General features: G+C 32.0%; 1 protein-coding gene across 1 annotated transcript in view; it reads right to left on the bottom strand.

The window, feature by feature from the left end:
• LOC127702781 (N-lysine methyltransferase KMT5A-A-like) overlaps positions 1-15,155 on the bottom strand; it is a 29,928-nt gene extending 14,773 nt beyond the window's left edge. Inside the window, exons 1-2 of the mRNA XM_052207083.1 lie at positions 15,093-15,155; positions 10,795-10,885 (exon numbers count right to left, since the gene is read on the bottom strand). Of these exons, the coding sequence (XP_052063043.1) occupies positions 10,795-10,885; positions 15,093-15,155 (154 nt within the window). The remainder of the gene's footprint in view (positions 1-10,794; positions 10,886-15,092) is intronic.
• Positions 15,156-15,595: the final 440 nt, after the last annotated feature.

The raw sequence follows: 15,595 nt of genomic DNA, 5'->3' as shown, positions 1-15,595 counted from the left end.
ATGTAGACAATGGACAAAAATGTGAACCTTGACGATATGGGTCACTGACTTTTTTCTCTGATTTTTAATACTAGTATCTAACCATTTCATAATTTCTGAATTATCTGTATTTACAATATTTTTGTATTTAACGTGTAATCATGAACATATATCTTCAATTTGTTCAAGTTTATACACGATAAATGGCTATATATGATGATGAAGAATTTGTATGCACACAAGATGGTGGAAAATGAATCTGACATCACTGTACAATCACTTGACATTATTATTTGTAAACAAACGTCGAAAAGAACATGTGTCGTATAATTTCCATATCATTCCAAATTTTGGATTATTTTTACAGATTTTGCAAAAAAATACTGGATTTCCACCTATTTGTCTATCCAAATTTTTGTCTTGAACTAATATGTCCATGAAACTTATTCAATAGACAATACAAAATCAGCAACACATTGAAAATATTATTTCAACAAACATGTTCAATACTTGAAAAAAAATACATGCAGTGAAATTTTTTGGTTAAAATACATTATGGTTGGATATAATTTCTGTATAAATATGCTTTTGGTTGCATATAATTTCTGTATAAATGCTTTTTCCCTTCATAATAGTATTACAAAATGTACATGTATGACAGTATGTATTCTATAAAGTACATGTATTTTTAAAATGCACATTGAGTGGTCCCAAGTAAGGAGTATTATGTTTGTAACACTCAGAAACGTGATGTCTATCCCCCAAACATGTCCTTTGTATGATAATGAACAATAAAACGCTATGTATGAAGCCAAAACGTATCCCTGCACTATTAAAGTTCATCAAGTGTCTTCGTGATCGTCAAAATGAACTAGAAATAAATAATGTTTGTTCCAAAAGGTACTTAATAACATTTGTGTCATTTCTCTAATGATTATCAATTATAAGCATTTAATTTGCGAAAATGATTCGCTGCATTGAAGACCCATTGGTGGCCTTTGGCTGTTATCTGCTCTTTGGTCGGGTTGTTGTCTCTTTGACATATTCCCCATTTTCATTCTCAATTTTATTTTTTACAGAGATTATCTTTAGTGCCGTATGGAGACAGTAGAGTGTCTCCCCATGTTTCAGGTTTATGCTATTATAATATACTAGATAATGGAGTGTGTGTCTGAGCGAGAACATCTCTATGTTCATTACTTTAGGAATATTTATTTAAAACACAGATTTCACTATTCAGCCCCATTAGGGGCCAGCTGAGGCCCACCTCTGGGTGGGGGATTTTCTAGCTGCATTGAAGACCCATTGGTGGCCTTCCGCGGCTATCTGCTCTTTGGTCGGGTTGTTGTCTCTTTGACGTATTCCCCATTTCTATTTCCAATTTAATTTTTACAGAGTTTGTCTTTAGTGCTGTGTGGAGACAGTAGGGTGCCTCTCCGTGCTTCAGGTTTATGCTATTATAATATACTAGATAATGGAGTGTGTGTCTGAGCGAGAACATCTCTATGTTCATTACTTTAGAAATATTTATTCAAAACACAGATTTCACTATTCAGCCCCATTAGGGGCCATCTGAGGCCCACCTATAAGTGTGGGATTTTCTCGCTGCATTGAAGACCCATTGGTGGCCTTCCGATGTTGTCTGCTCTTTGGTTGGGTTGTTGTCTCTTTGACATATTCCCCATTTCCATTCTCAATTTTATTATTTTAGCTTCTTTTTGATAGCTGAGGGATAGTTATGATAACTAGACTCAGCTAGTGTTATCAGGAAGCGTTCCTTGGACGCACGGGTTCATGCATAGATCATTCAGACAGAAAACCATGCGTCCAGGGTGACTATACGTGCCTTAACAAGAATATTGTTAGTATGACAAACACAGGTTTCCTCTCCATATGACTAATCAACGGTGGAACAATAAAATCAGTTGTAACAGTGAAACACCAAATCAAATATATAGTTGAATAGCATTGGAAACCAAAAGTTACAATAAGGGACAACCAATGACCAGATACTTTTATGTAAATACAATTAAACAAAAACATTCAAGTATCAAGTGTAGTACAACATTGTCATTTATTTATCTGATGTTGCAGGATCATTTAAATTGAGTGTGATCTCAGTCATTAAACCACCCCTGGGGATATCCTTAACTTGGTCGTTCCAGTCAAGGTTTAAGGTATCTTAATCCAACTTTTTTTTTTTTTTTTTATTTTTTTTAAAGTAGGTCTGGCAATAGGACTGGCAAAACTGTCTTACAGGATCCAATGTTCACAAGTACTATATAAAAATCTAAAAACTTAGCCACACGTGCACCTATCCCAAATAAACCGAAGGGTGATCGAATGTGCTCTAGAAAGGTAATAAGTTACTGCATGCCCCACTAGTGCCACCAGATTATATAAGTTTGAGAGAAAATACAAAACTGGCTGAACAGTTAAAACAAACCAGACTTTAAATGAACAATTGCTCATCAAGGTATAAACCAAATAAAACAGCCATCACATATATAATGAAAGAAACATATTTAAATATGGATGAACATCTCGGTTTGATATTACTTCATTATAACATGCCTAAATTCAACATCTTGATGATGAAAAAAACCAATACATTAAAGAACTTGGTGGTGAAAAACCCAATTTGATATTTGCTTGAAGGGTGAATTGGAGTTAATAATGCAATTGAAAAAACTATTTCACTCAATTACATAAAAAATAATGGGTAAAAACCCCAATTTGTGAATTCTTATGTGGAGCTCTGTTATATATACTGAATCTGATTAGTTCAGTTTGTGGGGAACCAGTACTGGTAAGTCAATAATATTTGGTGTGTTGTTGAACATGTATCAGAATTCCAACATCTCATCCATGGGGATTAGTTGGTCAACCCCCTTAGTCATGGTTGTCATGATATATTGACATTAAATCTTGGACATGTTACAGCTTAAAATTAAAAGGTCAAACCTCAGAAAATTACAATAAGACCACCATCAACATCATCTTAAAAATTACATGTATATGTACATGCATGTTAATATTTTGGTGAAAGAAGTTCATCCTCTCGATCTACTTTGTCACATTCCTTACATATTCATTTAAATAAATGCCACGAGGATTATTATTAATATACATGTACAACAACAAGAAAACAACCCACTGCCAAAGATAATTGAAAGACGTCTAGAGGTCAATACACTATCTCAAACAATAGACAAAATAAAAAACTAAAAGTACAGCCAATTGCTGAAATGTATCATTACATGTATTTGCAAGATTTAAAATATTATATCTTTCACAACTTTTTGAGTATTAGTTCAATCTATCATTTTATAAAACTTTGATTTCATTGTGGCTAGTCTGTAAAAAAGTCATCAATTAGAGATACCAATACTATTGGGACATTAATTTGAGAACAACAAAAAAGATGTCTATTTCAGGGATATATATATAATTGGTCATACATGTAGATTTGAAATCTTATTTTATTATGACGTCAGATTTGGATGTCGACTTCAGGAATGTTTGTTCACCTGTTTTCAATGATTAGGTGGAAGTATGTTCTTATTTCAAAAAGAGGCAGGCACTCAGCAAATATTATTAATTTGTGCATGAACTACTTGCTAGAAACTGAATGTTTTTACCACAACTTTGTATGTTTTAACTGGAATACATATACGTACATATAATATAAAAAAATACGTGTCTTTTTCAGGACTTCTGATCCATGTTTGGCATGTTTGTTAGATCATAGAGGTGGTTATGAAGGGTGAATGTTCATGACAGTCCTCTATTACAAAGTATATCACTGGATTGAGCTTTTTGTCCAAGTGTATTATTAAAGTGTTTTGCTTTGAGCTCAGTTCATTGTTATGCAAATGCATTCTTTGTGAAATAAAGATTTGACAGACAACTCACATCTGCACATGATCTGCTGCAAGGTAAGATGATTAAATCTGTCAGCACAAGCAGTTGTACCATCCATTCAATGTAAGTATTTAAGGGGAGATTAAAGCATTTTATCATGTTTATTTACACTTGAACCAAACATTTTTTGTCCAGAAGCCAAATAAAAAAAGCACAAATTAACCAAACAATGCTACTCGTGCTACTAACAATATGATGCTAGGTGGTTTTGTTTTTTTTTAACATCTGTGCTGCCTGCTGATGAGTCCTGAGTGTAAATGATCATTCACTTATACATACCGGTAATGTTAGTAAGTATAAATTATTTTTTTTAATCCTTTTGTCCGTAAATCCTTTTCATATCTAAAAGAATTTTAATCAGTGTGTAGGAGTTATGAGCATCTGTATTGGAATCTTCTATATCTGGTATATTATCATTACTTAAAACCATAATATATCTTCATAGAAACAATTTCCACATTCAAACAAAATCTTTTACTAATGATACTGGGAAGATCCTGAACAAATTTTCAGTTTTATGTGGACAAACCCAAGTAAGAAATTACCACCTCAAAGGAACATAAATAGAACCATACAAATATTACGTGCATGCAGGTTCACAGACACCATCTCGCATACTAAAATTTAAAACTGATTTAAAGTAGTGTCTCCTCCATAACAGTCTTGAACATTAAAACTCAATATTAAATAAAAGACACTGCTATTTTCAGTGTTTGGTACAGGTTTGCTGTCACTGTGCACAACAGTTCAACATAGAACCCTATGGGGAAAAACCAGAGAACTGTTTGTGTCAGAAATCACTGTCAAACATCCAAACATACTATCCACACTGATCTGTGTCCACACTTGTATATATATAAAAAATATTTTCAAAGTAAATCAAGCTGGATCATTTCATAAAAGTTAGGACAAAATTAAAAAGAGTGTAGAATTTAAATAAATTGATTGACTACAATAGCCTGAAATGGATGTTTTACTTACATTATGTTGCTTAAATCAGTCTTAATCTATCTTTAATTTATCAGCCAGGATGTTTTCAACATAGAGATATAAAACTAGCTTGTTAAAAGTCTAGATGCATTTATCATTTATAACACTCAACAAGAGGCTCTCAAGAGCCTGAATCGCTCACCTGTATTTCAGAGAAGATTTTTAAATGTTAGCAAACTTGATGAACAAATTGTGTAAAATTGTCTTTAAAGGGCAAAACCTCCTTAAGGGGTCAATTGACAATTTTGGTCATATTAACTTTTTTGTAGATCTTACTTTGCTGAACATTATTGCTGCTTACAGTTTATATATATATCTATAATAATATTCAAAATAATAACAAAAAACTTCAAAATTTTGTTAAAACTACCAATTCGGTGGCAGCAACCCAACAATGGGTTGTTTGATTCGTCTGATAATATCAGGGCCGATAGATCTTGACCAATTAATCAATTTACCCCATGTCACATTTGCTCTAAAAGATTGAGTTTTTGAGATATAAGCCAAAAACTGCATTTGACCCTTATGTTCTATTTTTAGCCATGGCGACCATGTTTGTCGATGGATACAAACTTCGGAAACAATTTATAAACAAGATACCCTAAGGAACATTTAGTTAAAGTTTGAAGGTATTTGGCCCAGTCGTTTCAGAGGAGAAGATTTTTGAAAAAGTTTACGACGACGACGGATGCCAAGTGATGGCAAATGCTCACATGGGGCCCTTCGGTGAGCTAAAAAGGAGGATCCAAGCCCTGTTACCCCTCCCAATCCGCCTCTGGTTTGTATTTATTGGAATTCATTAACCATTATAGATTATTATGTGCATATGGCATTGAATCCCTCTTTTTTTCATTTATTGTTTAAGGTGGTACCTAACACTACAGGGAGATAACTCTGTAAAAATCAGCTAAACGTTTTAATTACGTTGTATTGTTAAGGAAATATTAAGCTTCTCAATGATCAAAATTAGTGTTTGTCAAACTGCTATATAACCAATGAAATTTTTCTGATAAAGTGGTTGGTTCAAATTTTTTGAAATTTTTATATTTTTGTCAAAGGGTCAAAGTAAACATTTTGTCAAAATTTTATGAAAATTAAACGAGCCAAATTAATATTAGTCGAGGTGTTGGGTACCACCTTAATTCTATTAATATTTTATTATGTATTTATTGTAACATATTTTATGTGTTATTGTTCTCAGTTATAAGTATAAAGATTGTAAATATATCATTTCCTTTGAGTTAATTAGCAATTAGAATTTAAGGCATGTAAGAATGGTTTTCCATTTTTTTTTTTTTTACTTGGCATGTCATTTTCTTCCACTCCCATTTCCTTTTTATTTGTAGTGGAGGAAACATATGGGTTGCAGAGATTATATACTTTTCAACATGTTCAATCTGTTCAAGAAAACTAATCATTAACACTGAACTATGAATTAATTTTTATCAAAGACAAACATCTCTGTCAGATGGAATTTACACCTTACAAAATAATGTTCTAGATATAGTAACAACTAAATGATTACTGATTCATTAAAATGAAGTTAAGGTCATGTGATCCTGTCAGACAGGAAAAGTAATAGTTACACAGAAATTAGTGTGCTAACATTCCATTGGCAAATTTAGTCTGATACATTTTACAAAAGTGTGGGACTTTTACATCATGCACTGTCTAGAATGTACATGAGTCATACAGTAAAATTCATTAATGGCATTTGTTTAGAATCAGAAAAATATCAGGGTTGAAAAATGTGCTCACTGATTTATAAATAAATTTAAATGATTTCTGCTAAATTGTTTAGTAAAAATTTAGGTCTAAACTGTAATCTTCCAGTTTTCTATACTGGAGTGTAATAAATTATTTAATAACTCATGTTTACTTTCAAAGTTTCCATTCTTTGGCTGACTCATAATGAGTATAACAGGTTGTACTAAGGACCTTTCTAATGAGTAAAATTGAGAATTGGAAATGAGGAATGTGTCAAAGAGACAACAACCCGACCAAAGAGCAGAGACCTTGTTTTCTTTCAAATTTTGAACCTTGAACATGTTGAAGTACAAATAAATAGTTTTCTTATTTAATTGTTCCATATTTTTCATATTTGTGCCTTTAATAGACAGTTTTTCTCATTGTTGAAGGTGGTAGGGTTGCCTATAATTGCTTACATCCACTTCATTTGAACTCTGGTGGATATCATCTGATTCAATAGAGTTGCCTCATTGGCAATTATATACCACATCTCTTAATTCATTGTTATTCAGGTGATTTTTTCAAGCTTAATTTTCTAAATATATCACTGAATAGTAATCTTACATGTATATATGCAACTACTCAATATGTAATTTTATATTTTTAAGCTAAAATATATTCAATAAATACATTTATCATATATTTGTTATGAAACATTGGGGTTTGCATATTTACACAATATATATATAACCACAGATTTGCCCTATTAATATTTCCAAATAACCAGTTAATTGTGCCTTGTCATTTGGTTATTAATGATGTTGTAAGCATTTCTAACAGCAATGACTGATGAAGAGGTGCTCATTTTGTCAAAATCAATGAAAATTAATTTGTCAAATAAATAAAGATAACTAACACTTAACTGCTAAAAGAAAATCTCACATGACATTACAATTTTCAAGTATTTTGAGTTTCGTAATAGTGAAAATATTTCAGTGGAAAAACATTTATGATCTTGCCAGACTAATCATAAAATTCTTTCCTTAAGCATATGTATAAATATATGACATGTTCTTTTCCATATGGGCCCTAGTATCATCCCTTGATCCATATGAGCCCTCAGCTTGCGCCTTTAGCTAATATTAGTGTCTTGGGATGATACCAGGACAGATATGGAAAGACATGTTTCAGTCTATAAGTACATATAAAAATAATTAGATATGGTAAGACTGCTAATGAGACAAATATCCTGGGACCAAAGTTCAAATGAAAAGGATATATTACGCGCAATTGAAGTTTACTGTATGGATTTCAACAAAGATAAAACAGTCATGCTGTATAGTCAGCAATAAAAAGCCCCAAAATGAAAATGTAAAAAATTAAACAAGAAAACTAATAATATATCTATAAGTATTTTTGTGCTTTACATCCTATGAGCTGTGCCCTTTAACAATACCATTGCTTAAATATTTTACCACATATATACATTATTATAAGTAAACCAGAAATATATTAGTGCATCTAATGCATCACACACACACGAATACTGTGAAAGTACTTTTATTCGTGGGGTACCAATTTTCGTGGTTTTCGTGGAAGGTTTTATCCACGAATTTAAGTGTCCAACGAAATATAACAACTGTTGTCCAAATCAAGACATGGAAAAATCCCCTGTAGGTTCGACTACATGGATACGGGCATATTTTCTAGAGAAAACATCAAATATCAGCAAACGCACTATGAACTATATGCAGTGGCGTAGCAAAAGTGTAGCATGTACAACTTCAGACAGGATTTTAATTTTTAAATTATAAACCAAAGTAAAAAATTAGCTTTGAAAAATGAAAGTCAGACTTCCGGTTAAGATGTATGATGATGAAGTGTTAATTTTATCTGCTCATAATTCTCTCACGGAAAAAAATAAAAATTGTTGCATATTGGGCTTGCTATTTTTATTTCAAAAGTATTATTTCATAAGTATTCATTCATTTTGTTTAGGGGCCAGCTGAAGCCCACCTCCGGGTGCGGGATTTTCTCGCTGTGTTGAAGACTCATTGGTGGCCGTCAGCTGTTTTCTGCTGTTTGGTCGGGTTGTTGTCTCTTTGACACATTCCCCATTTCCATTCTCAATTTTCTTCAAAGTACATTTGTAGCATTTTTATGCAATTTTTTTCTTTAGATGACATGTTTATGGCCCAATTAACACCTTTGATGATCGTTAATCTCTTGATTATTGGATGTCCGGTTAATTGGTGTCACCACTTCTGATTACACGTGTGCAACAATCAAAATGTTTACTTTGCAATTTTCTTCAATGAGACAATTTGTATTCAGAGATGAGTCAGCTTATTTCTGAAAGCAATTATTTTATAAAAAATTTGATGAATGTTGTCAGAAAATTAAAGACGAACATGTAAGTGAAAATGAACACCATGTGATTATTTTCAAGATACTTCGTTTCTGATGGGATCCAATTTTCACCCAAATTTTTTTCTCAGAAAACTAAAATCCATGAATTTAAGAACCCACGAACATGTAACTTTTGCTCAATCCATGAAAATTGATAACCATGAATAAAAATACTTTCGCAGTATGCATATATGTAGTAGCATGCTTTCCTAAGCTTAAAACCAAATTTCATGAGCTCTAATTTGCAGTTCCTGAGAGAAACACAACCAACATTTATTGCAATATAGTTCCCTCTCCTAGAGTGAGGATGTATTGATTTGAATTTATATTATTTATTTTTAGAAGTATACAGTGTATTCAATGGAATTAAGGTTATTACTCTTCAGAATCAGGATTACTTCAGTTTAAATTAAATGATCCATAAATCAGCAGACATATAATTATCTAATACAACAGAGAAATTTATTCAAGTTGCTTGTTTATCACTTCAAAAACATTAAACATAAATAAACAGTCAGTTGGCAGGTTCAAAATATTGCAATCTTAAACAGCATGAGTTACAGACATGATTTAAATTAGAAATCTAGTTAAAATGGTTCTTTTTTCTTCCATTGGTTTAGGAATTTCAGACAATTACAAGTATCTCACACATATCCAAATAAAATAAGGGATATATTTTAAACATAGTGAAACCTGTTGCGAATGTTTCCTGTGCAGGTTTTAAATAGTGTGTTTTTGTTGGATGTTTGTATGACAGGCAAAAGGACACAATATGTTTAACAAAATAAAATTGTACTTTATTAGCATGATTGATGAAGTTTATCTAAGTTGAATACTGAAATATCAGAAATTATTGCAATAAGAAATTATTGCAATAATATATTATTGTGAATTTGACATGACCATACAAAATTAAAGATTAATTTTTGCAATTTCATGAAAAAAGTGCAAACAGATATAATTTTAATTTTGTATTCGTATATATGGATTGTGATTTTATATCATTGTGATAGTCATCCTTCTTTAAGACAATTTTCAACCAATGTTTAAATATTTAAAGTCTTGCAGTGAAACACCACCATTCAGAAGTCAAGTGCTACTAAAAATAAACCCCGGTTTTCTGAATATCTTCAATAAGCATACTATCGAGCACATTAATCCTCAATTTTTAAAGCATAATCTTTGACTTGTAAATTTTAACTCAAAATTAATGTAAAAATAAGAAGATGTGGTATGATTGCCAATGAGACAACTCTCCACAAGAGACCAAACATCACAGAAATTAACAACTATGTCACTGTATGGCCTTCAACAATGACTGTAAACCATACCACATTATCAGCTATAAAAGGCCCCTAAATGACAAATGTAAAACAATTTAAATAAGAAAACTTAAGGCATGATTTATGTTCAAATTGGTCTATATGTATATTTCATTTCTACAAATTTGTTTGCTAGTTTAAGTAAACAACAGCATATGTTCTAAAAACTAAAATAACAAAAAATACCGAACTTCGAGGAATATTCAAATCGGAAAGTTCGTAGCCAAATGGCATAATCAAAAGCTCAAACACATCAAAAGAATGAATAACAACTGTCATATTCCTGACTTGGTACAGGCATTTTCAAGTTGAAGTGGGTGAATTGGTGTCCAAACAAATTAATGGAAACCTTACAATAATTTCTAATTCACTGTACCTTTGATGCCAAAATGTTAGAATTTACCTAGAAACTGAAATGGAAGGCTGTATTGTTACAAAGATATCAATGGAGGACAACACATAAAATTCTAACAAAACTCACCTATTTCAGGGTTAATATCTTTGACAATAAAACCATCCTTGTCAATACCCTGTCTTATATACAACTCTGCCTCTTTAACTGCACTAGACACCTAATGAGGAAAAAGAAATGAAAATTCTATGATTGTTTGAATTCATATGTTATGTATGTATATATATTAACTTATGAAGTAAGATTGGTTTAATACATGCTAGCTATATTCATAAAGCAAAGGCTGATCCAGGAATTCTTTCACAAGGGAGGCTCAACTGCCAAGTTAAAAGGCAAAAGATGGATGTCAATAATAGCCTCTCGAGAGATTCACTTAGTGTAAAAATAGATGCTAGTTTGTCCCTCACATTTGGATGTGCAGGAGCAATTTTCCTAAAGATTGGACTCTGATAAGAAGGGAAAAGTAGCATTATATCTGCACCTTTTAATTTTATTGAACCTATATGCTGAGAGTACCATGAGATGCACAAGCAGATCGTAGAGGTCACTAGCGTATTTGGTCTTATGAGGTCAATTCATGAAATTTATCCCTCTTAAGTTTATTGGAAATAATGGATATCTTACTTGTTTTTATTTGGAAATTAATTTATTTGTGACATTTGGAATACGATATTTACGATTTGATATAGTTTTTGGATTCATTAATATTCTAACGATGTAGCTTGTGATGGATAATTTTGTTACGTTGTCAGCAAACATTTGCTAATGGAACGGTAACGGAACTTTCTGGCAAGGCCAAGACAAGTTCTAAAAGTGACAATATTTTCAGCCCAAATTATGACCACAGGCAACTTATTTCGCCAGGTTATGATAACAAAAATCAGTGCTTTTCAAGCGAGTATTGAAAACATTATTGTAGGAGGTGGAGCCATGGGTAATACTCCTGTCAATCAAACACAGGAAGTAGCTATATCGGATGTCTACAATATGTTATTGCAGAATCAGTTATACATACAAACTTTGATGCAAAAACAGAATTTACAAACTGATACTATTCAGACAGCACCAAAGATTTATTCTAGACAATTGGCAACAATGGCCAGACCAAGAAAGGTCGTTCAAAATAAATCTAGAAAAGATAACTATCAATCACAAATGGACTGTTTGTTTGACACAAACAATAATATTTCTGCACCTTCTGAATTATATCCAGATGTTTCAAGTGACAAACAAAGTTAAGATTGCAATGATGAAGATTGTTCGGAGAACAATGATCATGATGAACATGAAGCAGATCTAGAAAAAACTAAAAATGCAAATGTCTTAGAACCAATGAAAGATTTTATTATAAATTCTGATGAAAAGACAGGTCCAAAAATTAATCATGGTTTAGCCAATCATATGAACCAGGGACTGAGGACAAGAGTGAATGAAGATAAATTCAAAGAACTCACCAAAAAGTATGATAAACCTGGAAGCCATTGTACATAGCTTATAGTGATGACGCTAATTTAGCTCTTGTAAACCGATAAATTTATTCACATAGCACCATTAATATGATCATTATATGCCTTGGTTGTATTTTAAAAGCTAAATGTATCTACTACCTATTGAGCATCATTTATTGTATTTTTCTGCATTCAGTCAATTTAAAACTATTGTCTGATCGGTTGTCATGTGGAATTTTCAAAAAGTTAAAAATGTTTTATAAAATCCTAATCAAATATTTCATGGAAAGAAAGACTAACAAGAGGCTCTCAAGAGCCTGAATCGCTCACCTGTATTTCAGAGGAGAAGATTTTTAAATGTTAGCAAACTTGATGAACAAATTGTGTTAAATTGTCTTTAAAGGGCAATAACTCCTTAAGGGGTCAATTGACAATTTTGGTCATATTAACTTTTTTGTAGATCTTACTTTGCTGAACATTATTGCTGCTTACAGTTTATATATATCTATAATAATATTCAAAATAATAACAAAAAACTGTAAAATTTTGTTAAAACTACCAATTCAGTGGCAGCAACCCAACAATGGGTTGTTCGATTCGTCTGATAATTTCAGGGCCGATAGATCTTGACCAATTAAACAATTAAACCCCATGTCACATTTGCTCTAAAAGATTTAGTTTTTGAGATATAAGCCAAAAACTGCATTTGACCCTTATATTCTATTTTTAGCAATGGCGGCCATGTTTGTCGATGGATACAAACTTTGGATACAATTTATAAACAAGATACCCTAAGGAACATTTAGTTAAAGTTTGAAGGTAATTGGCCCAGTAGTTTCAGAGGAGAAGATTTTTTAAATGTTAGCAAACTTGATGAACAAATTGTGTAAAATTGTCTTTAAAGGGCAATAACTCCTTAAGGGGTCAATTGACAATTATGGTCATATTAACTTTTTTGTAGATCTTACTTTGCTGAACATTATTGCTGCTTACAGTTTATATATATCTATAATAATATTCAAAATAATAACAAACAACTGCAAAATTTTGTTAAAACTACCAATTCGGTACAGCAACCCAACAATGGGTTGTTCGATTCGTCTGAAAATTTCAGGGCCAATAGACCTTGACCAATTAAACAATTTTACCCCATGTCACATTTGCTCTAAAAGATTTAGTTTTTGAGATATAAGCCAAAAACTGCATTTGACCCTTATGTTTTATTTTTAGCCATGGCGGCCATGTTTGTCGATGGATACAAACTTCGGATACAATTTATAAACAAGATACCCTAAGAAACATTTAGTTAAAGTTTGAAGGTAATTGGCCCAGTAGTTTCAGAGGAGAAGATTTTTAAATGTTAGCAAACTTGATGAACAAATTGTGTAAAATTGTCTTTAAAGGGCAATAACTCCTTAAGGGGTCAATTGACAATTATGGTCATATTAACTTTTTTGTAGATCTTACTTACCAGAACATTATTGCAACTTACAGTTTATATATATCTATAATAATATTCAAAATAATAACAAAAAACTGCAAAATTTTGTTAAAACTACCAATTCGGTACAGCAACCCAACAATGGGTTGTTTGATTCGTCTGAAAATTTCAGGGCCGATAGACCTTGACCAATTCAACAATTTTACCCCTGTCACATTTGCTCTAAAAGATTTAGTTTTTGAGATATAAGCCAAAAACTGCATTTGACCCTTATGTTTTATTTTTTAGCCATGGCGGCCATGTTTGTTGATGGATACAAACTTCGGATACAATTTATAAACAAGATACCCTAAGGAACATTTAGTTAAAGTTTGAAGGTAATTGGCCCAGTAGTTTCAGAGGAGAAGATTTTTAAATGTTAGCAAACTTGATGAACAAATTGTGTAAAATTGTCTTTAAAGGGCAATAACTCCTTAAGGGGTCAATTGACAATTATGGTCATATTAACTTTTTTGTAGATCTTACTTTGCTGAACATTATTGCTGCTTACAGTTTATATATATCTATAATAATATTCAAAATAATAAAAAAAAACTGCAAAATTTTGTTAAAACTACCAATTCGGTGGCAGCAACCCAACAATGGGTTGTTTGATTCGTCTGAAAATTTCAGAGCTGATAGATTTTGACTAATTCAATCAATTTACCCCATGTCAGATTTGCTCTAAAAGCTTTAGTTTTTGAGATATAAGCCAAAAACTGCATTTGACCCCTATGTTCTATTTTTAGCCATGGCGGCCATGTTTGTAAATGGATCAAAACTTCGGATACAATTTATAAACTAGATACCCTAAGGAACATTTATTTAAATTTGAAGGTATTTGGCCCAGTAGTTTCAGAGGAGAAGATTTTTTAAATAGTTTACGACGACGACAGACGACGACGACAGACAACGACGACAGACGACGGACGCCAAGTGATGGCATAAGCTCACATGGGGCCCTTAGGGCCCCGGTGAGCTAAAAATTGGCAGAGGATGAAGACTAATAACCTAGGTAACACACACAAACAAGAATGTGTCCATAGTATACAGGTTACACAGATGCCCCACTAGCAGTATCATTTTCTATCTTCAGTGGACCGTGAAATTGAAGTCAAAGCTCTAATCTGGCATTAAAATTAGAAAGATCATATCATGTGTACCAAGTTTCAAGTTGATTGGACTTCAACTTCATTAACAAATACCTTGACTAAAAACTTTAACCTAAAGCGGGACAGACGAATGGACGGACGGACGGACAAATGAATGGATGCACAGACAGAAAAAACATATACCCCAAGGTGGTGCATAAAAATGAAATTATTTTGAAATTATGCATATTTAAGATCCACTTTTTATATGTTTTCAAGTACTTTTAGTAAAAATTTGTTAATTGAACACACCTACACTGTTGTTATGACTCATTTATTAATACTTACATTTTTCTGGCCTTTGATTTGGGCACGTTCACTTTTCCTTGTCCTGTATAAAAAATATTTCATTTTAATACATTTTATATGTTTGAGCAATTTCAAAATTATTTTAGAAATTTCTGAATTATATTGATTTAATTTAAAGAATATACATATCTGTGTATATATATAGGATAAGATTAGAGATCACCAAATGCGGCCAAAAAATATGAAGTACTGTTTTATGTACATGTACATCGCATGTATAATTAAAGAACCTTTGTGAGCACGCTCACATACCCCAAAGCCCCCACATGGTCACTGGACAAACAAAATCTCAACAGATTCCTAAGTTCAAAGACTCATAACTCTACAAAACAAACTGAAAAGTAAACTGATAAAAATTTTCTTGTGAATATGCACATTTACATATTATGTTTTCATTAACTACAAAGTTTCATGAAATTGTCTTGTGTGGTTTCAGAGGAGTTGCGATTACAAACTGTTGCAGTAGTATATTTAGACCAAAA

The sequence above is a fragment of the Mytilus californianus genome, unplaced genomic scaffold (assembly GCF_021869535.1).
Source record: "Mytilus californianus isolate M0D057914Y unplaced genomic scaffold, xbMytCali1.0.p SCAF_5, whole genome shotgun sequence".
Lineage (NCBI taxonomy): Eukaryota > Metazoa > Mollusca > Bivalvia > Mytilida > Mytilidae > Mytilus > Mytilus californianus.
Note: the sequence above shows the minus strand (reverse complement) of the source record. Positions and strands in the feature narration are given on the sequence as shown.